Genomic DNA, 21821 nt, shown 5'->3' with positions numbered 1-21821 from the left:
TCTCTCTCTCTCTCTCTCTCTCTCTCTCTCTCTCTCTCTCTCTTTTCTCACTATAAGAGGTAGATCACAAGATAGTAAACCTTCAAAGAGGCTTTTACGATAATTAAAGTGATCGGTAATTAAAATGATCGATAATTGGATAACGAGTGGTCTTCTTGTTCTTTCTTCTTTTTTTTTTCTCGAAATCGGATACAGCTTGTGCGTTTATGTGTATGTGTGGTATAAAATTAACACACAAAGCTATCCCTTTAAGTTCCTTTTTTCTTTCATTGTCATCTCTTCCATTAAGAACACCTACTATTTAATACCGACCAAAAAGATAAAGCTATCTGTGATCCTAGGATTCGAACAATAGCGGTCTTATAATTACATTAAAGAAAATGTCTATTATAGTGCAACTGTCAAATATGAGACATTAGTGACCAGCTGTTTTTCTAGAAAATCAACTTGAATTTTTAATATTTCGATGTAGGTTCATTACTTACACACATCTAGTTAACAGAATGGGTAGAGTAATAAGTAGCGTGTTAGATTCCTAAGCAGGAATCCTGGGTTCGAATCCCACCTAGGAATTTGTTTTTTTTTTTTTTTCATATTTTAATTTTTCGACAGAAGATCTAACATTTTTATAAATATCGTATTGATAGAAATCGTAATTGTAAGAGAAAATGAATGGAAATGTATAAATAGAAAATGTTTTGAGTAGAACATTGTTAAGAAAGTATAGAAGGAAAGATAGGTAAAAATCAGGGATGAATCGATCTAGAATGTAATTTCCAGAAGCTATGCGCATCGTTCAATTTGGCATACGAGCTATGGAATTAATTACCAAACTATCGAGACGATCTACACGTGTTTCTCCCGTACACATGAGGTAACATTTTCGATGCGTGTCCTCGTAAGTACTTTCGCCTGTTATCTGTAAGCATACGCGTGCGCTCCAATACGATACGATAGTGAGACAGAGAGAGAGAGAGAGAGAGAGAGAGAGAGAGAGAGAGAGAGAGAGAGAGAGAGAGAGAGAAAGACAGAGAGAAAGAGAGAAACAAAGAGAGAGAGAGAGAGGATAATGGGGCGACATCACGAGAGAGAAAATTGTCTCATGAAAAATGCACGCCCAGTCGAAGGAGCGAAGGTAATAAAGTGGAACGTCATGGGCGACGAAAAAAGAAAAAAAAGAAAACGAAAAAATCTGCTGCTATCTCTTTCCAACTTTGATCTCTTTCCTTTCTTTTCTCTTTTTCGTGGTATTCGTGGTAAATGTAATGCCCGCGTCACTCTTTTACCACAGCTGTAAAGGAATCTCTTTTTAACAGGTAGAACAACATTCAAATTTTCCCGCCTTAATGACCCACGCTTAACTCGTTCGCAAGTTCGTCGATGACTGATTATCATCAGAATAATCCGATCAATCAGACAAACGAGATCAATGTGTATGTGTGTATGCGTGTATAGACATCAATTTAGATTGTAAACAATAATGAAAATTTTGTTGAATTTTGTGAAATTTTGTTATGGGACAAAACTGTCTTTATGAATCATTTTTCTTCATTTTTCAATTATTGTTAATTATCGTTCAAAACTTTCTGGATCGATGGATCCTCTCGAGTACTATCTACGAGCAGAGAGAGAGAGAGAGAAAGAAAAACGTTCAGTTTTCCAGGTTTATCAGGTAATTAAGATCTAAACAGACTAGTCCTACAATGTTTACTTTTCAACTTGAATGATTTAGATGGAAGAGAACATAGAAAGAAACATATAAAATGTATTCTCACATGAATGAAGTCGTTGTTGATTTCTCCTTTCTTCTGACGAATTGCATCGATTCATACAAGTTAATCTGTTCTTAGAGTTCTTATATAGTTTTCATCATAATATAAATTCCTATTTAATATTTCACATTTTAATTATCGATAAGGATGTATACGCACACACGCATACATATATACGTGTTATTCAGCAAAATGCATCGGTTCATAGAAATACATAGTTTTCTTATGCCATTATTGAACATAAATGTTCAATAAATATTTCATATATTAATTATCATTTGTCTCTTTCTTTCAAACAGAATAGAAAAGGAAAGGATCGAAGATTGTTGCTAGTCCTGATAACCTTTATCAGCTAGGATGTACACACCCACACACACACATACACATACATACATACATACATACACACACACACACACACACACACACACAGTAGGTTCGTGCGGTAATTACCGAGTTGGTCAACCTGTTCGAACGGTTTGCGTTATCTAACGTTTAGCGCCATATGTCCGTCCTGCCAAACCAATTTCCTCGACCGTGTGAGCGAATACACGCGTATGGAGAGGTAGCTCGTAACGTAGGGATAGCTAGAGGTAGGGTGAGAGAGAGAGAGAGAGAGAGATCGACATTAGGACACGTATACACAACGTCGACCGAGGTAATTGTGGCAACGACGACGGAAGTGTCAGATTAGAATCTGAGATGCTCCTGGTAGCACGCGAGGCTTGTCCTAACCCTCTGAAACTATTAGGCTGACCCTCCCCGTCCTCTGCTCTTGCCATAACCGCCCTTAAACGTAGCGTACCTCGGCAGTAACTCTCAATCTTTCTACTCGAATACCAAAAATATTATAAAATTAGTTATAATTCGATCTTAAGATTTGTTTGAATATTTTCTCGACATAATATATATATATGTGTGTGCGTGTATACACGCACGCACGCACACACACACACACGCGCGAAATATATACTTAAGTACGCAAGTGTATAGAGATTGAATCGAAGTGTAATTGTTGTCTTTTTAACGATTAAAAAAAAAAGGAAAGGAAAACTAAGACGCATCTGAAACTTAAAAGAAACCCAAACACAACCCTTAATCTATAAAGTGCAAAAATTATATATAATATATAGACGTAGGTTGTACATTAGAAATAAATTTTGAACCAACAAAAATTCGAGAGAAATTAGGGAAGATCGAATTGGCAAAAAAGATTCACCCTTTTTATCTCTCTCTACTCTCTTTCTCGGTTCGTCGCCTTTGGCACGAGTCGACGATCTCAAAAATCTCGGTATGAAACCGAATAACATTTCCATAACATTAGCATGAAATTATCAGCGGCGGCTCCTCTCTTGTTGCGTTGTATATACCATTAGTAGTCCCCTCTTTTAAAAGCTCATTGGCAAGTAAAATTGGGAGAATCACTTTGAGATTGAGAATCACTGAACTCACTACTTTTGGAACCTTTGAAAAGGCTACGAAAATGAACTAAACAATTTTAATAGATGACGATAGATCTCCGTTCTAATTCAAAGATCGAAAATCGTTAAAATCACTTTGGAATTGACGATTGAGAAACACTGAAGTAACTCTCTCACCTTCGAAAAGACGACGGAACTGGACAGGAATGGGGTTGGCAGATGACGATAGTTCTCTTCCTCGTACTGTCCCAAAGCGGAGGTCTAAAATCGAAATAAAGTATGTAGTAGGTTTATAACCCACCTACCGGACTTTAGTTGGTTATCTTGATCGTTGACCCTGGTCTTATGGATCCTCTTCTTCACCTGTGCTCGACATATGCCGAGGACATTCTCTTTCCAACCAAATTTCCTGTCGATTCGTTTCGTTTCGTTTACATTTAACTCGATTGAGAAATAAGATGTCACGACCTGATCAATTTATTCTTAGATAGATACCACATTGTTGGTATCGCTGATACAACTATTGAAGAAACTTTGTAGGTATATCTGAAAATATGAGAGAGATAACTTATTAGATCTTGGACATATCCTTGGTAGATAATTTTAGTTAGAAAACTAAAAGCTGGATCGTAAAAGTTAAATATTCGCTCGTAATAGTCTCCCATATAACTATCAAGAATGTAAATGGTTTCTCGTGTGTAAGAAGAAGATAATCCTGGAGTTAAATCTTTACGATCCACTGTAGAATCCTTCCTCAAATGTATCGAATGCGGTATCGCGCGTGTATATAAGTAAAGAAAAGTGAAATCTAGGAGAGAAGAGAAATATATATAAATAGAGAAAAGAGAGGGAGAAAGAGAGACGTTTCGAAGAGTCTCTCGTTAAAATGAAAGTCTCTCTTTTAGAGACCAAGACAGAGTTTATATGTTTATATTGCAATTGCAGCAAGTAGCAACACCTACGGTCGTTAAGAAAATTCTACGAATGAAACAGGAACAGCCGACGATGTTTGCCTGGGAAATACGTGAACAACTTGCTAGACAAGGAGCTTGCGATCCACAAAGCTTACCTTCCGTTTCATCGGTTAACCGAATTCTCAGGGGTGGTGGACTGCACACGGATCATCCTGGAATCGAAGGGAGCTCATCCACTGGATATGCTTCGCAAATCTCTTCCAATGTTGCTTCCAGAGGTACATCCCATTTTTTTATCTTTCTTACAATTTAATACTTTAGGATTTTTCGAGAGGATTTTTTTGAATTTTTTTCTGTTTTATCATTCGATGATAATCTTTTAACTAATAAAAGTATTATTATAAAATGTATAAAATTGAAAATCATATTTATATTCTTATCATTTAATAATAATGTTAGACTATAAACTTGTATGTCATATATGTATTATTTTCAAAAAGTAACATCTCTGTTTTATCATTTGATGATAAATTTTTGACTATAAATCAGCGATTAATAAAAGTATTATTTTATTAGAGATATAAAAATAAAAAGATATAGACATACATATATATATATATTGTGTGTGTGTGTGTGTCAGTTTATTTTTTTACCTCCAGGGCTATTATTATATTGAAATATTTTTTTATAGATTAATAAGTTTACCTCAATCAACGATCTCTTAAACATCTGTCTCTAACACGAAATCGATCTAATCCTCTTTTTTTTTCTTCTTTCTTTCTCTTTTCTATCTTTAGTTTTTTCCTTTCTTACCCTTTTTCTTTAGCCTCGATTAGTCTCGAAGAAGAAATTTGAAGAAAGTCGATAGTCAAGAAGAAATTTGGTGAAGACTTTGGTACTCAACGTGATTGACTCGTCAGTCTAAGAACACGCAAACTTCGATAAATCTTCTCTGGTCCGAGAGAAAGGATCTTCAAATTTAAATCATTTCTCTTTCGTGACCTATGCAATTTTTACATCAAACAATTCTTTTTTTTTTCAAGTCCCTTAAAGGTAGAAATCGAATTAAAATGTAGACATTTATTCTATTTTAATTTCAAACAACTCCATGTAACATTAATATCATAGATCATAATACATTTTTTCATAAAACAAAACTAATTGTTAATTTATATCTAAAAAATTAATACGTTATATAATTTTGTCTATTAAAAATAATTTTTAAAAAAATCGATTTATATAAAGGATCAAAGATAAAAATTGAGAGGGACCACACAGATTGAGACCAGTTGAACAAATAAATGAAAAGGGTTGCATAATATTAGGGGCACTTGAAATCGCGCCAGCTGACATCAACCTGATCCACTTATTAGCCACAAACGATAAGTTAAAACTTCACGTGACGTATTATAAACTCGAAACAGCCCTTCTATCCAATAATTAAATTCAGCACGAAAGATTGAAGATAAATATTCGACTTGACGTGACTTTGACAGCTTCTTTTTCAACAACCAACCAATCAGCCTCAATTTTCCTCCTTTTTTTTTCATAAATAACTTTAATTTAACTTTTATAGCTAATAGTTATGATCATTTTTTTTTTTATAGAATCGTTAATGAGGACAGACTATCAATTGTTCTACCCAGGTGCGTTAGGACCATTACAGATTTCAACAAATTCAGGAAACAATGGTACACCTTCTTGGAATCCAAGTTTTTATTCGTCGTTGTATCAAGCTACAACATTACATTTACATCATGGAATGCAATCGTTAACGTAAGCTCATTGAAAAAATATAACAATATAATAATGAGAAAACGCTATATAAATATTTGCTTTATACTTCTTTTTCTTTAGATCTCTAGATGCAGAAAGATTAACCGATCAAAATGGAGTACAAAATCAAGTGGAGTTAAAATCTAGTTCGAGTTCTATGGCAGGAAGTGATGATTCTTTAGACAAGAGCGATCTAGAGGAAAACGCTGAATCTCAGGATCAATATAAATCCTTTCAAAGTGGTAGGATTATATTAGAACTTGGTCAGAAAATAGGAAGCGATCGAAGTGCATTTATAAGACATCCGACACCACCAATAAATTCATTGGAAACGGATAAGCAACAACAAAACAATAAACAACAACAAAATCAACAGAAAAGAATTATTGCAATAGAAAAAGAACAGACGAGTACAACAGTAACAAGTAATGAAGTACCTGTTGAAAATAGACCAGCTCAGGTACAAAAAAAACGAAATCCTTATTCGATAGAAGAACTTCTTAAAAAGGATGAAAAGAAATCAACCTCAAAAAGGCCTAGGTTGATAAATATAGACGTCGTACAACCATGCGGTATCATTTTGAACAAAGAAATTTAAAGAAAATCTTACAAACAAATCTCATCTAGATCTTAGGTTTAATGAAGTAGTATGATAGGTCTGTAAGATCTCTATAAGTTAACTTTCATTATATATAATTTCTAAGTTAACCTTTAATAAGTTGTTATGTTTGACCAAGGTACATAGACGTCTGAATTCGCCAAATGTAAAGTAAGATGATAAGTAAGAATCTTGTTGATTTTGACCAAGAAGTGAAAATATGAATAAATACATGAATATCGTTGTCCGAATGACTAAACGAAAAGGCTAATAAAGTAACGGATGTAAAGTGTGAGTACACGGAAGAAGACATGGAAATAAATACACACAATATATATATGTGTGTATATGAAAAGGCCACATGATGCAGTAAAGCTATAAACGAGTTTGGTGTTGTACCGTTGACACGTGCACTAGTGTAAAATACGATGAAATGTCGGAGTGACATAAAACAGGCATAAGAGAGAGAAAGAGAGAGAAATTATATAGCAACGAGAGAGAGAGAGAGAGAGAGAGAGAAATTATATAGCAACAAGAGAGAAAGAAAGAAAGAGAGAGAGAGAGAAAAAGAAAGAATGTCAGTTTTGCGTTTACAACGTTGTAAAAGCCTTTTATCCTGTTTCTCATCTCGGTCCAATTAATGCACTATAAAATGCACATTGCCTCGACGTCCTGCTGTGGTTTTTTTCTCTTTCTTTTCTTCTCTTTCTATCTAAAGGCTTCTAAAAAAAAAAAAAAAAATAATGTCTCAGTATGATAAGAATGTCTCTAAGACAAGTTTCAACCGCATTTACCACCTTGACAATGTTTTTATTTCTATTAATTTTTTCATTTTTAAGGAGGAGATCTTATATCTATTCCGTTGATAGAAAAAGAAATCTAGAAATTAAGACTAATTAGTGTAATTAATGTTTAAAAAGACAAAAGATGGAGATCAATCTTTTTTGTTTGTTTTTTTTTTTTATCACTAGAAAAATTCTTCAAAGAAATATTTATTGTAGATTTAGATTGAATCGCTGTCACTTAATTGCATAATTGAATATTGCATTCTTCGTCTTCTTCCTTATTATTATTTATTTATCAATGATATATGTAACAAAAATGATTTTAATTATAAGATTGGGCTTATATATCTTTACCAAGTGTGTAAAAGAGAATAAGGATAACGTAAAAATTTTACTAAATAGTCATCCACAATAACTTTCTTTTTTTCTGAGAAAAGTAACTTTGTCGAGTTTTCAAACTTGAAGATGTTAAATTTAATCAATTTTTTCCTCTGATTATTATCAAATAATTAACAATCGTAATCTCAAGTTATCCTGTATAATATCATTAAAATACACTAGTCAAAATGATATCGTTTTTATTACACTAATTAACAAAATAAACATACCCTCTAAGAGATATATTATTGTTAACTAAAATTTATTTAAATTATTTAAAATAATTTGGTGGTTTTTAAAAAAATTAACTAATATTTTAAAGAAGGTATAAATTCAATTCTTCACAGTATTCTCAGCATAAAAATCATTTAATCTCTTATCATCGATATAAACAAAAATTATTTAAAAAAGTTATTATATTTATATAATTATATATATAGATATATAATAGTATCGAGGAGGATTGAACATTGTTGCTTCTCATTAACGAGAGCATTTAAAAATTTATATATATATGTCTGTGTATATATATATATATATATATATATATATATATATATATATATATATATATAATCATTTAACAGCTATATATCAAATTCCAGATAATAATTTTTATTCAAAGAAATTCGACGTATAGCCATTACTTATAATAATAATAATAATATAATAATAATAATAATAATAATAAAGATTGTCATGGACAACTACATATATATATTTATATATGTACACTCTTGTTCTTTAAAAAAAAAGAAAAATTTGTTTAAAGTTGAAAATTATGTTGAGAATGATTCAAAGTATTCGTTGAAACTGTGTGAACCGGATGTGAAGGTGCTGGTGTGTAAAGACTATGATGAGAATGCGATTTAGCTCTGGATAGCTCACTGTAACGATCTTGTTCAGGTGGTGCTACCAGAAGGACTGGTCTCAAGGACAAAGATTTGCGTGAGCCAGCCACGCTTTGAGCCTCATTTACATAACCTGGATTGACCTCTCCTGAAAGAAATGCATTAACTTTAGTTTTTCTATAAAGAAATTCCCAAAACAGAAATAATAATGCAATGAAAATATTAGATTGATTAATAAATAATTAGTGAGTTTATTATAATATATATATACTTTATTATTATTATTTTTATTGTATTTTATTATAATAAAAAAAAACATTTATTAATATGTTAATATTTTATATTTATTTGTAATATATATATTATAGTAATTCTTTTTGCTATTATAACAAATTTTTTTACTTCTTTATAAACAGAATTAATGTAATTAATTCTGAGTTTTTATTTATAATAAACTCATTAATTTATTCATAAATCAAAAATGTAATAAAATATAAATAGGTGGATGTTATTATATTGCATTAATATCGCATACCTTTGTATAAAGATCCATTGTTAAAAGGTTCTGGTTGTAATCTAATATGTCTTGAGGCAAGAATGAAAGCAAGAGCAGCTAAGGTAGTAGCATCAAGAGCAGCAATTGCAGCTAATGGTATAGCCCATCTAACTGCACAAGCTCCAGGATTATACCTGCAAATCCAAAACAAATTAGCTCGATTCATTTTTTATTTAAAATTATAAAGAGAAAATGAAATAAAAGAATAATTATACCTAGATGCAGATGCACCACAGACTGCTCGAATCGCTGGTGAATCCCAACCAAGTGGATAAACACATACACCAATTGCCATACATATTGCTACAAATCAAAATATTAATAATAATAATAATAATAATAATAATAATAATAATAATAATAATAATAATAATAATAATAATAATAATAATAATAATAATAATAATAATAATAATAATAATAATAATAATAATAATAATAATAATAATAATAATAATAATAATAATAATAATAATAATAATAATAATTACAACAACAATAATAATAATAATAATAATAATAACAACAAACATTAATAATAATAACAATAATAACAACAACACAATAATAATAATAATAATAATAACAATAATAGTAGCGATTAACTATTGAAAAGTTCAATATGTTAAAATAGGGAAAGATATCTAAATTGATGAGATTAATGTAGGGAGGGGAACTGTTTCACTATATACATATATATATATATATATATATATAAAGTACATATGTACTTTTATATATATTTGTTTTTTAATTTAGATATTAACTTTATTGTAACAAATTCTTTTTATTTAGTAATTTCTACTATTTACATATATATATATATATATATATATATAGCGCGCGCGCGTGTGAATATATATAATATACATTATATTTATATATAATATATATTATATATATATATATATAATACTATAGCGAGATAGTTGAAGAAGAATTAAAAAAATAATCTAAAATTTATCGAGATTTAAAACATTGAACGTTAAACGTGTTAAACACATCGAGCAAAGTTGATTTTCTTTGGTGAAACCTTTGCATTCTCTCTCAATTTGTTCGTATTTCAAACGGCAACTTTCACCGCGACTAGTATAGAAACGAAACGAGTGATTCTTGGTATGATACAAAACACAACAGAGAACTCGAAATACAACGCACGTTATACACTACTACAGCAGCTGCTGCATCCGATTACTAAACATGAATATTTCATTTCAATCTGTACTTTTTTGAGAAAGTGATTCGGAGCAACTTTCTTTTTATTAATTTTCTTTTCAGTTATTTTATTTTTTAATAAATAAAAGGAAAAGTTATTCAAACGTTCGATCGATCTAAAATGATCGAGATCATTTTTTTTTATTAGTCAGGAAATATGCTAGTGTCAGTGATCAAACATAACCTAAATTAAAAAAAAAAGACAAAACTACATTGCATTTGTAATCAAATCCAACAAAATGCATATGTTAATAGTCGAAGGCGTAGCCAATGGTACATATGTATTATATACATACATAGATACATACATAAACACAAACGCATAAATATGAACGATGGCCTTTTATACATAACGGACTATTCTACATTTCCTACGCATGTACTATAAGAGTCACGTTCTTATTATAAACTCGATGCACGTTTGAAACCGGATATGTGAAAAGATTTTTAAATTCTATGTAAAATAATATATATATATAGAGAGAGAGAGGGGGGGGGATTGATTACATCACTAAGCGTTGAGTCGACATAGAAGGTTCGTACTTTCTAATATCCTCTCGCAATTGTACAATTTTAACAACATGTCTTCTTTTATTACCTGAAACTACTTGCATCCAGCCACAAAGATAAAAAACGGTCGTGCTCTGACAAAAAAAGAAAAGTAGCATCGCACAAATCGAGAGCAATGCAACGATCACAGCAATTCCAACTAATATAGTGCTGGCTCTAAATGGGACATTGGCTATGGTCGAAAGATCGTCTAATCTTCCGATGCATTCCTCTCCTAATTCACCTACAGAATCATTTTAAAAAGAAACAAAAATATTTATTTACTTATTTAACAAATAAACTTTATTTTACGTCGTGAATTTGTTAAAACGTTCGTCAACGACATTACCAACATGTCTACAAACTAATCGGCAAATATTTTTTTTTTTTTTTCGATGAATCTACATTTCAATGATCAATGATACGAAAAAATCATTGACGAATTTTCGCGTAGATACAAACTTTTTTGAAAATTCTACGAAATGATTTATTCGATGAATTTAATATTATTTCTTACCATTTCCATAGCTACATCTTGTCCAGAGTCCAAATCTTCCAGGATTTTCGTGTTCCAAATCACCAAGCCATTCTGGTGTTACGAATGCAACAACACCAATTATGGCGTAGCATATGGTGAAGATACCCCAGAGTACACCGATCGCTTTTGAATTACGTATGTAATTCGTTGCATACATATGAGACGATTCGACGTACTCTATTTTTGAACCCATTTCAATGATTCGTAGCTTTCTACGAAGGACACACGTCGTGATCTATTTCAGTTCATCATATATAACGTATGTGTGTGGGTGTGTGTATATATAAGTATATGTTATTTCTTTTTCCTTCATAAATGTCAATTATGAAAGAAGACGAATTCCTTTTTTTATATCACTTCAAATCGGTGAGTTCGACGATCGACGTTGCACATGAAACAATTGAAAGTTTTTTCTTCTTTTGAATCACATAAAATAACACAACTTTATATCACAACGATCACAGCATTCTATTTTCTTGCATCGTTGTTACACTCTCCCACAAAAGCCGCACCTCTTCCTCTTAATACGACGATCCTCCTCTTCCAATGACGAACTGAAAGTCTTTCGGAAACGTAAGAAGAAAGATACTCTCCTTGTCTTACAGTTTAAGATGGCGGCTGCTGCCGCCTCCGTCGCTAACGTTGCAGCACAGTTCCAGGTGAGCTAAGCAAAACAGGAAAACATACTCGAACTTTCCAAGAATAGAAACGACTGTTAAAAAGCTTCTTTTTAAAAAGGTACCAGATGGAAGGAGAACCACGTAGGCGAAAAGACGCAATGAATATTTTTATCCTTTGATGTTTTCAAAATGACTCGCATCGTCTTTGAGTCATTTATTCTTAGATTTCTTTTTAAATATTTCTTAACTCTATCTCGATGTTATCCTGAAAGATCATTCTTTCATTTTCACAAACTTCAACAAATTTGTACTTTTTATTCAATTTCTTATACATTTATAAAAGTGTATATTCGTAAAAATTCGTTAATGATATCTCGAGTCGTTGACTCATTCGTTGCGTAGATACGTCAAAGATAAAACATTGACTAATTATTGCGTAGACACGTTGGTAATATCATTGACGACATTTTTAATAGAAAAACGAACGTAGTGCCACCAGTGATACGTAATTCAACTATCTACTAATATGGCGAACCGCACGGTAAAAGACGCGAAGTCGATTCGTGGTACTAATCCACAGTATTTAGTGGAGAAAATAATAAGATCTCGAGTTTACGATTCGAAATATTGGAAAGAAGAATGTTTTGCGTTAACCGCGGAGTTACTTGTCGACAAAGCCATGGAATTGAAGTTAGTAAATAATATTCCACTAACCTCAACTTTCAGTTTCATTTCTATATATTTTATCTTATAATTATTTTTGTAATAATTGTATATTATTTTATTTTTTTATTTAGATACATAGGTGGAGTTTACGGTGGCAATGTAAAACCGACGCCATTTCTATGTTTAATATTAAAAATGTTACAAATACAGCCAGAAAAAGATATCATAGTAGAGTTTATAAAGAACGAAGAATTCAAATACGTCAGAGCTTTGGGTGCGCTTTATATGCGATTGACAGGTTCATCATTGGATTGTTACAAATATTTAGAACCTTTGTTCAATGATAATAGAAAACTTAGAAAACAAAATAAGCAAGGTTTTTTCGAATTGATTCATATGGATGAGTTTATAGATGAACTTCTACGCGAAGAAAGATGCTGTGATGTTATTTTGCCAAGAATTCAAAAGCGTCATGTTTTAGAAGAAAATAATGAATTAGGTACGAGTTTTATATCTACAGTTTTAAAGTACAAGAGAGATCTTTTGTTACTACCCGTTTACATTTACAGATGCAAAAATATCAGCGTTGGAAGATGACATGGACGAAGGAATTGAAACGTCAGAGGACGAAGATATACCTCCTGTCAAAGAAGAAGTTCGCAAAAGAACAGAAGATCATGATAGGGATAGAGATCGTCACAGAGACAGAGACAAGAGACATTCTCGTTCGGATAAAAAGTCGGATAGAGAAAAGCAAAGATCACGAAGCAGAGAAAGAGAAAGAGATAGGAGAGAACGTAAACGAAGTAAATCACCCAAAACTCATTCCTCTTCGCATAAAGATAAAGATAGAGATAAAGATAGACATAGAAGAGATGATAGAGATAGGGATAGAGATCGAGACAGAGAAAGAGACAGGGATAGAAGAAGAGATCGTGAAAGAGCTAGGCATTGAGTTGGCATTATGCGTACATGTAAAATTTCCATTAACATTATTTTTAAAACAGGATTAAATAAGTTCCATTTTTACAGCTGTTATATTTTCACTATATTTTCCAGTCAGACCAATAACAGTACTTGCGAACATCAATCTTAATGGTATTAAAGTTCGTCAATAGAAATGCTACACAGTAGCTTACTTTTACATATTTCCAGATAACGATCATCCCCAAATACACTATATAACTTTTGTATATAATAATATGTACAAATCGTGTTTAAGAGAAGAAAAAAAGAAAAATAAATTCCACATTGCATTTAATAGATGCGTTCATATTTATAAATGTCAGCACGACCCCGTTAATGTTTGTATAAAAAATTAAATATGAATTCCATATTAAAATGCAATACTGCATTTTTTTTATCAGTATACACACACACACGCGCACATACAGATATTAAAATAAATGTGTAGCCTATCTAGAAATACAATCTCTGTGATTATTCATTATCGAATATATACATTTGCATAGAAATTCATATATTTTTCAATAGTTATCTTCTAATTTAATGTAACAATTAAAATATATCACTATATACTTAAAGATAATTGTAAATAATACAACTTCTTCAACAAAGTGTTAGTGCATCCAGGTACTTTTAACAAAATGTGTTTTGGTAGCTTCATTTAAATATGACCAAAACTACTGCGTTAAAATTGCAGATTGTCGTTATTATACTTAGAGCAATCATATATGTTCTTTTTTTTTCGTTCAACTAAAAAGAATTTGACTAAATTTGGTATTAATATATGTACTTTGCAATGATGCAAAATTATAAAGTGAAAATTAGATAATCTCGATTAATTGAGACTAGGATTATGCTAATGTCATAAGTTCATTAGAAAGTAGGTGAATTTAATATAAATAATCTTTCTTCTTCTTTTTTTATCCATTTCAATAGTTTACTCACTGCGTCAATTGCATCAGGTTTTGTAACCAGAGGCTCGAATGTTACATAAATTTCAAAACCTGAAGTTACCTGAAATTAATTTCATTTTTATAGATTAATATTAAAAATGACTTATATCGTCTCTTCAGTTCTAATTCGGCTTACCCAAGCTAACATAGTTTCTTTATCCAATTGTTGAAAGATTAATTTTAATGGTCGATTAGGAGAATGTAATCTGTGATGTAAACATTGATACTGTCCAAGTAATCTGAAATATCGATTATATATAAATCAATAATACGATTCTTTACATTTTTAATACTTAATTTTGCAGTTTTGATTTTTTTCTCACCGTTCTATTTCTTCATCAGTGGTATAAGGCGGTTGAAGACCAGGACTCCAAAATTGCGCCGTGCTTTTACATTTGTATAGAACATGCCGCATTTCAGGTAGGCCAATATCCGCAGTTGTGATTGGTGTTTTATTCATAGATTCATTTATCGCTTCTAAACAGTTTGTTCTTCTTAGTTTCTCCACTATTTTCTAATAAAGATTTTTAATTATAGTTATGTTATTATTATTTCGAAATAAAATTCATTTAAAAATGTTGCATTCTTACTTGTTTAGCTTCTGAAAGTACAAAGAATACATGTCTATCCACAGTAAGTAATAATAAGCACGCTTGACAATCTTCTGCTAGATATGAAACATGACCATGCATATAACCATTGGCATCAAATTTTGGCAAACATATTGGCGTCCATATTTCGAAAGTCTTAAGGGACTCCGAACTATCGACCAAGTTTTGTATTAAATGCAAATCCACTGGATGTAAAAAGAACTTATTCATTCTAACTAATGTGACTAACTGATTATTAGCCAAAAGTATTGCAAAGACCAAATTCTGAAAAACTTATTTATAGTTAGATCATGTCTCAATTTTAAAATAAGAGAGAAAAATATATATTTAATATAATTTAAATAAGACAATAATGATTATACCTTTATTTTCCCACAGGTTTGTATAATAGTTTGCGTTATAGAGGCCCTCATTGAGGGAAGTAAAGGCAAACATTTAATAGCTCCTAGAAAAAAAGCAGGTTCTCTATCCATAAAATTCAATAAGTGATCTATCAGTCTTTCACTGCCGCTTAATAATCTTCGTAAATCAAAGTTCCTTCGTAGATCATATACTCGTGTTAATTGAGATTGTGTTAAAACGGAGACTATCTGATTATATACATATCTATAAAAAATTTTTTTATATAAAAAAGTATATAACATAAAAAAATTTAAGAGAAAATCTAATTGGGAATGCGTATATATTTATATATGGACAATATAATAACTAAAAGAAAGAAAACTACGTACGTTAGCTGTAAAGTAAGTTGAGGTACACTTTCCAAAGTTTTGGAAACTGCGACTAATATTAATGGTCCTTTAACGAAGAAGACAAAATTAGTATCTCCGGCATGTACAGATCTAATCATATCACTGCCAGCTTGGACAAAGGATACTAGAGCTTGCATAACGCCCATTAGCGTGACTAGTTTGTCCTCCGAGCTATATCGAGAATATATAGGTTTTCCTGCTTGACTTAAAATAAATACGTGTTTCCTTTGGGCCAACCAGATTTTACAACGTAACGGATCGGCATCTAAACTACTTTGACCTAAACGATGAGCAATGTCGTCCTGAGGGGAGATGTAATATTAATAAAAATAAAAAAAAAAAGAAAGAAAGGAAGGAGTTATCGCATCTAAATCTCAGCAAAGTATATCATAACTGACCATATCAGATTCATCTAAAGATTCATCTTTTTTTAAATCGTGAGGACTTTTAGTCGTAGGCGTTATAGGAATGTCTTGTACGTCATCTTGAATTTCAGATATAGTACTTGTTGTACTTTCCTTCATTTGTCTATCGTCGATACTGCTACTCATTTCTTGTTCGTATTCTTCAAAGCTATCTGTTGTTACGAGCATCGTTTCAGCGGACGCACCCGGCTCTATGCCAGGTTCCGCTATACCATCGTCGATGGTAACACCAGATTCTTTTGTGGCCATTTTTCACGGACGAATAGCCCTGAACACAACCACGATTTGCCCACTATTATAAGATTTATATTTTCGACGTACATTTAATGACGGCCCATTAAATGAATTAAACTACAATTATGTACAAGAAGGCGCCATCATACTCTTCGTCTGCCTGCTTGCGTTGATCTACCTCAAGTTTCTTTCGATAGAGGCAGCATGATACATACATTTTTTCGGGTTTACTAAATCTTATAAAACATATATTTTTAAAAAACAAAATATTATTTAAACTTTATTTTGAAAACTTTTATATTGATGCTAATGCATACATAAATGTCTATACAAGTAAAAAGAATATATCGAATTTCTAACCTCTATCATATTATGAGATTGATTAAAAAATATTAATTCTTTTTATAAGTTATTATATATTTTCTTTTCTTTTAATTTATTATAAGATAAATTGTGGGCAAATTTTATTTGATCATTTGAATTCTCGTAAACCGGATGAGTATGATTTTTCATTTTATAATTGTATTTTTGACTAACATAGTAGCTCGAGACGCGATACGATTGCTCCACAGTAGATTTACTTCCTTTCACGTAGTTCTTGTCCAAGATAGTACACGTGCTTGACAAAATGCAGAAGGTGAATTATAGTTTCTTGATAAATTTATTCAGTAATATTTATTTCATTTTTAATAAAAATAATACAGATATATATTACGTATTTTTTACTTTTTTATATAGAAACAAAAGGAACCGATTCATTCCGTGCAAGTTTTCGGACGCAAGGTAAACGCCATGACTTGTTATTAAACGCCTTATGAAACTCGTTCGTGTAGTAAACTATTATTAATATATATATATTTTTTATTTATAGAAAAGTGCAACTGCAGTTGCTTATTGCAAACGAGGCCGTGGAAATCTTCGCGTTAATGGAAGACCATTGGAATTGGTTGAACCTCGCGTATTGCAATACAAATTGCAAGAACCTATTTTGCTCCTTGGAAAGGTGACAAACAAGTTCGATACTTGTCCATATTAATAATCAGTTAATATTAGATTTATCTGAATGCTGATTATATTCAATGATGTTTAATTATTCCGAATATGAATAATCGTGATATATAGTTCAAGGATTCTGAGACTATTGCAAAGTGATACTTCCATATGAATTATTTTTGCAATTGCATTAATGAATATCATAACCTTTTAGGAGAAATTTGCTGGTGTTGACATCAGAGTAAGAGTAAACGGAGGTGGTCACGTAGCACAGGTTTATGCCATTCGTCAAGCTATCTCCAAAGCTCTTGTAGCTTATTATCAAAAATGTAAGTGAAATATATATTAATGCATTTATGTATCTTATTTATCCGTACGTATGTTATTCTACTACATTCAGAAAAATTGTATTGCAGATGTCGATGAGGCGAGTAAGAAGGATATAAAAGATATCCTTATTCAATATGATCGTACTCTTCTGGTCGCAGATCCAAGAAGATGCGAACCAAAAAAGTTTGGTGGTCCGGGAGCAAGAGCACGGTACCAAAAGTCGTACCGTTAATGTTTATCATATTATATAATATTTATACCATTGAATAAAAAAAAAAGAAAATCTCGCTGCACAGATGTGATTATAAATGGACGACGTGTAATCTTTTGTTTTACAAACTTTCTCTAGGTTAAACAAAAAATAAAATGATTAGGTACAGCGTAAATTAAGAAATAAAAATATGTTCCTTTTTTTTTTAAATTTCTTGTAAATCGTATTCTACGAAGAATGATGATATTCGTTTTTACATAAATTTGACCTCTCCTGAACGAGTTTTCTATAAAAAAAATGTATAAAATTACATTAAAATATTAAGTTTTTTTTCCATACGGCGTCACAGTAGTATATATTTTCTGACGACAAAGATGCTACAACTAATTCTCTTAATTTTCCATATTTCATTAAAAATTTAGAACATTAGTGTTTCTAAAAAAAAGTTATATTTGCATATATTTAAAAAAATATATATATAATTTTATAAAAATAGCATTAGCTAATATATTAATTTAATAGATCGCTCAGTCGGCAAGCATAACTTACAAGAGACACTAGCGAAGTCTAGCGACACCGAGGTCGTATTAAGGACACTTATTCTTCTACAAGAGTTTGAATCTTGGTAGAATTACATACAAAGATACGAACGAAGTAATTGCACTGTCGTGAGAGATAGAGTTAGGGGTTGAGTTGTCGAAAGAAACCTGACGTGTCGCTCTCATTGTAGCTAATTGATCGACTAATTAAGAGCTGGTAGGAAAGAAAAATCGCTGACTATGCGGCCATTGTAAATTTTTCAATGCTCTAATCTTTTGAGAGAAGGTGAGTTAAAAAGATAAATAATAGTCAATTGCGTAAATTTATTTATAGATATTGAGCTTTAGCAATATACGTTCACATCGAAATAGTTTGGAAGAGTCCAGTTGTTAGAGAGACGTCACAACAAAAGATAAACACAAGTTTTATTTTACTTTTTTTTAATGAGAATCCAAAAAATATACACCTTATAATCTGAAGATAATATTTTATTTTATTTAGTTGTTTTTTATCGATCGAAGAAACGGATGAAAGGTCAAGTTATTTTGAATGTATCTTTACCATCTTAAAGTATATGAAATTTCATTCATGAATTACATTTTATTGTTCTGTTTCTTCGTTCAAATGGATATGTATTAGAGCTTTAATTTATATATATATATGTATGATTATAACTAAGAATCTTTTTATAGATTACAGTAATGTCAAAGAAAAGTAGTAGTAAAATGTTAGTTCATCAATTATCTACCGTTCTGCCAGATGATAGACCCATCACTTCCATTAGTATTATTGAGGATATAGAGAAATGTCCACCAAATTTTACAGTTGTAAGTTTTATATAAGATATTAAATAACATTATTTTTAGATTATATTTATTTTATTTTTATATGTCTGTTTGCAAAGGTATCTAGAACATATGATCAGGATACCGATGCCGATTTATGGAGAGAAACCGGATTATTTATCAAGAAGAAAGGTAGATACATATGCTTTTCAAAGACAGACGGCTTACCTCATTGCATTGTGGAAGATATCACTATCATCAATGAACGAGAAATGCCTCCAGAAGGATATAGCGTTATTTCGCATACCATAGATTCGAGTGAGCATATTTTTCTAATATATTGAAATAAATTTTTAGATTTAAAAATGTGTGATTTTTCATAATATAATGTAATACTAAATTCTGCAGTGCAGAAGGCATGGAGGAAAAAACAATTGTGCTATAAAATTAAAAACAAGAATTTGTGTTCTAAAGCTGTGACAGATATAATTATATGTAGTAGAATTGTACATAAGGCATCGAAGATGGCACCAAATGGTTTCGCTGCAGCTGGGTGTGTTATTTTTAATTTTGTTAACTATTCAAGTTTCTACATGCATGATTACGTTAATAATAGAAAATATTCTTAATATAATTTTCTTTTAATAAAATAGTATAATAAATGGGGTATGCGTTTGTTATAAAACTGTGGATATAACAATTGGACCACCAAATTCTCAATCATATATTAACATAGAGTAAGTGAAAATTAGTTAGAAATATAACATATTTTGATATTTCTACTGATTTCCTATTTTCTTACCTCAGTAAATTTTTAATGCAAAATGCTTCTCCAAATCCTTCCAACGGAACACCTCACCGAGTACCACCCGAGAGGCCACCTAAACCGAAGTTTTCTCCCAAACCAAATAATGGTATTTATTTTCAAATTGGGCCAGCCAGCATTGGAAAGGATACAGACGAATCTAATGATAGGGATTACGAAATGTTAAGTCTTAGTGCGAGGTTGAGGCCTACGAGACCTGCACCTCAACCTCCTACTACTTCGATTATTGGTTCCATTCCAGTTTATGGTACACTGCCAGGTTCTTCCGATTTAGATGGAGTTCCATTCATTCTTAATCCCCGTCTTAATAATCATTCTGATTCTGCCAGTGTAAGTGAAAAATTATTGTTAAAGAATAGAATTTTTATTTACAAAATTTATACGTAATCAATCGAAATGTGTCTTCTCTTTTTAGTATATATTTCCTACAATCAAAATTTGGACGCAGAAAGATTTGGATAAAGAGGTATATCTATCTATTTATTTATTTATTTATTTATTTATTTATTTACTTATTCTTTCTGTTTAAAAGGAACGAACCTCAGCAATGATAATTGTGTATTAAAATGTTTTATTTCAGTTTTGCTACGATTTTCGTGCGGAAAGAGAAACTTGAAAATACTAATATGACAAATTATTTGTATGATAAAATCATGCATTTCATTTGTTGTTTATTCATCCGTACTGACTATATAGTACTAGCCGAGTGTAATAGAGTGCCTGAATGAGTGATTTATACTAATTTCCAACCAAGGGATATCAGTTTATGCATTCTCTATGGTAAGGTGTATGAATTAAACGCTACACACACTTTTCTCAAATACATCTTCTTCCAATGCCCATATTTAGATTTTGATACCAGTGACAATTAGTGTTGTATTTTTATAGAATTGTGTTGTATTTTTATAGATATTAGAAAGTGTATATATTTTATATATATATATATATATACACATACATACATATATATATATATATATATATAAATAACTGTATCATACGTTTTAATTGTTTAGAGAAGTATTATAGAATATTTAAAGTTGTATTCGGTATATTCCTATGTCATAATCAAATGTGAAATTCAATAAAAATAAATTCATTTTTAATTTTACAAACAATTTATAGTTACAGTTTCCTAGCAATTTTAAAAGTAAAGAAATCTCAACTGAATTACAAACAAGTTCTCTTAATATAATCAAACAGTTACGCAATCATCCAAAATCAAATTAATAATCATATATTGTATAATGTTATCACAAACTGGTGGTGTTTATCTAGATGCTGATCGATGGAAAACAAGATAATAATTGTAATTAGTTTCAACTTAGCTTTATTCAGGGACGTATCAAGACAAAATGGAAGATGATGATTTCATTCTACAGATAATATTTTTCATTAATACCAATAACAAAAATATGATATACTTACACAGAGTGGCTAGTTATTTTATTTACAAACATATATGAATGATATCATAAACGTTATCGTTAAAATAACGCAATCTTGGAAAATAGTCGACAACAATAGGGAAAATCCTATGCAAGATAGAGGAATTC

General features: G+C 30.8%; 6 protein-coding genes across 9 annotated transcripts in view; 4 read left to right on the top strand and 2 right to left on the bottom strand.

The window, feature by feature from the left end:
- LOC122636701 (paired box protein Pax-9) overlaps positions 1-7838 on the top strand; it is an 18064-nt gene extending 10226 nt beyond the window's left edge. The window contains exons 4-6 of one of the 2 annotated variants that reach the window (XM_043828226.1): positions 4187-4385; positions 5715-5883; positions 5965-7838. In XM_043828226.1, the coding sequence (XP_043684161.1) occupies positions 4187-4385; positions 5715-5883; positions 5965-6481 (885 nt within the window). In that variant the 3' untranslated portion in view covers positions 6482-7838. Of the gene's footprint in view, positions 1-4138; positions 4386-5714; positions 5884-5964 lie in introns of both variants that reach the window. The other variant, XM_043828225.1, reaches the window with a different exon arrangement.
- A 500-nt stretch (positions 7839-8338) lies between these two features.
- On the bottom strand, positions 8339-11546 carry LOC122636703 (LHFPL tetraspan subfamily member 3 protein-like). Of its 2 annotated transcripts, XM_043828230.1 has the most exons (5): positions 11333-11546; positions 10865-11059; positions 9267-9354; positions 9031-9185; positions 8339-8643 (listed from the first exon to the last, which is right to left on the bottom strand). In XM_043828230.1, exons 1-5 carry the CDS (start codon positions 11544-11546, stop codon positions 8411-8413), a joined length of 885 nt encoding a protein of 294 aa, XP_043684165.1. In that variant the 3' UTR covers positions 8339-8410. The 2 variants fall into 2 exon arrangements, with proteins under 2 accessions (XP_043684165.1, XP_043684166.1); XM_043828231.1 differs by lacking the exon at positions 10865-11059.
- A 334-nt stretch (positions 11547-11880) lies between these two features.
- Positions 11881-13900, top strand: LOC122636702 (pre-mRNA-splicing factor 38). Of its 2 annotated transcripts, XM_043828227.1 has the most exons (5): positions 11883-12012; positions 12092-12114; positions 12450-12663; positions 12771-13138; positions 13209-13900. In XM_043828227.1, exons 3-5 carry the CDS (start codon positions 12500-12502, stop codon positions 13592-13594), a joined length of 918 nt encoding a protein of 305 aa, XP_043684162.1. In that variant the 5' UTR covers positions 11883-12012; positions 12092-12114; positions 12450-12499; the 3' UTR covers positions 13595-13900. The 2 variants fall into 2 exon arrangements, with proteins under 2 accessions (XP_043684163.1, XP_043684162.1); XM_043828228.1 differs by lacking the exon at positions 12092-12114 and having other exon boundaries at positions 11881-12012.
- Positions 13663-16797, bottom strand: LOC122636700 (vacuolar fusion protein MON1 homolog A). The gene is made up of 7 exons (XM_043828224.1): positions 16320-16797; positions 15901-16223; positions 15532-15775; positions 15149-15433; positions 14882-15072; positions 14695-14797; positions 13663-14619 (listed from the first exon to the last, which is right to left on the bottom strand). The coding sequence occupies exons 1-7, from the start codon at positions 16593-16595 to the stop codon at positions 14479-14481; spliced, it is 1563 nt and encodes a 520-aa protein (XP_043684159.1). The 5' UTR covers positions 16596-16797; the 3' UTR covers positions 13663-14478.
- A 320-nt stretch (positions 16798-17117) lies between these two features.
- LOC122636704 (40S ribosomal protein S16-like) lies at positions 17118-18216 on the top strand. The gene is made up of 5 exons (XM_043828232.1): positions 17118-17217; positions 17319-17363; positions 17452-17583; positions 17788-17902; positions 17990-18216. Exons 1-5 carry the CDS (start codon positions 17209-17211, stop codon positions 18133-18135), a joined length of 447 nt encoding a protein of 148 aa, XP_043684167.1. The 5' UTR covers positions 17118-17208; the 3' UTR covers positions 18136-18216.
- Positions 18217-18703: 487 nt separating this feature from the next.
- On the top strand, positions 18704-21646 carry LOC122636823 (multivesicular body subunit 12A). Its single transcript, XM_043828438.1, has 8 exons — positions 18704-18939; positions 19347-19481; positions 19559-19757; positions 19848-19992; positions 20093-20176; positions 20247-20595; positions 20681-20731; positions 20846-21646. Exons 2-8 carry the CDS (start codon positions 19356-19358, stop codon positions 20879-20881), a joined length of 990 nt encoding a protein of 329 aa, XP_043684373.1. The 5' UTR covers positions 18704-18939; positions 19347-19355; the 3' UTR covers positions 20882-21646.
- The last annotated feature ends 175 nt before the right edge of the window (positions 21647-21821 follow it).

The sequence above is a fragment of the Vespula pensylvanica genome, chromosome 23 (genome assembly GCF_014466175.1).
Source record: "Vespula pensylvanica isolate Volc-1 chromosome 23, ASM1446617v1, whole genome shotgun sequence".
Taxonomy (NCBI): Eukaryota; Metazoa; Arthropoda; class Insecta; order Hymenoptera; family Vespidae; genus Vespula; species Vespula pensylvanica.
This window is presented reverse-complemented; position numbering and strand designations above follow the sequence as displayed.

Bases quoted from the DNA above. Each gene is read 5' to 3' on its own strand.
- LOC122636704 (XM_043828232.1), top strand. The intron at 17,584-17,787 runs GTGACAAACAAG...ATAACCTTTTAG, and splicing joins CTATTTTGCTCCTTGGAAAG to GAGAAATTTGCTGGTGTTGA. The intron at 17,903-17,989 runs GTAAGTGAAATA...ATTGTATTGCAG, and splicing joins TGTAGCTTATTATCAAAAAT to ATGTCGATGAGGCGAGTAAG.
- LOC122636702 (XM_043828228.1), top strand. From the start codon at position 12,500: ATGGCGAACCGCACGGTAAAAGACGCGAAGTCGATTCGTGGTACTAAT. The intron at 12,664-12,770 runs GTTAGTAAATAA...TTTTTTATTTAG, and splicing joins GACAAAGCCATGGAATTGAA to ATACATAGGTGGAGTTTACG. The intron at 13,139-13,208 runs GTACGAGTTTTA...TTACATTTACAG, and splicing joins AGAAGAAAATAATGAATTAG to ATGCAAAAATATCAGCGTTG.
- LOC122636823 (XM_043828438.1), top strand. From the start codon at position 19,356: ATGTCAAAGAAAAGTAGTAGTAAAATGTTAGTTCATCAATTATCTACC. The intron at 19,482-19,558 runs GTAAGTTTTATA...CTGTTTGCAAAG, and splicing joins GTCCACCAAATTTTACAGTT to GTATCTAGAACATATGATCA. The intron at 20,596-20,680 runs GTAAGTGAAAAA...TTCTCTTTTTAG, and splicing joins ATCATTCTGATTCTGCCAGT to TATATATTTCCTACAATCAA.
- LOC122636700 (XM_043828224.1), bottom strand. From the start codon at position 16,595: ATGGCCACAAAAGAATCTGGTGTTACCATCGACGATGGTATAGCGGAA. The intron at 15,073-15,148 runs GTAAGAATGCAA...AATCTTTATTAG, and splicing joins TACTTTCAGAAGCTAAACAA to AAAATAGTGGAGAAACTAAG. The intron at 14,798-14,881 runs GTGAGAAAAAAA...TCGATATTTCAG, and splicing joins ACTGATGAAGAAATAGAACG to ATTACTTGGACAGTATCAAT.
- LOC122636703 (XM_043828230.1), bottom strand. From the start codon at position 11,546: ATGGGTTCAAAAATAGAGTACGTCGAATCGTCTCATATGTATGCAACG. The intron at 9,355-10,864 runs GTAATAAAAGAA...TTTGATTTGTAG, and splicing joins CTGGATGCAAGTAGTTTCAG to CAATATGTATGGCAATTGGT. The intron at 8,644-9,030 runs GTATGCGATATT...CATTTCTTTCAG, and splicing joins CAATGGATCTTTATACAAAG to GAGAGGTCAATCCAGGTTAT.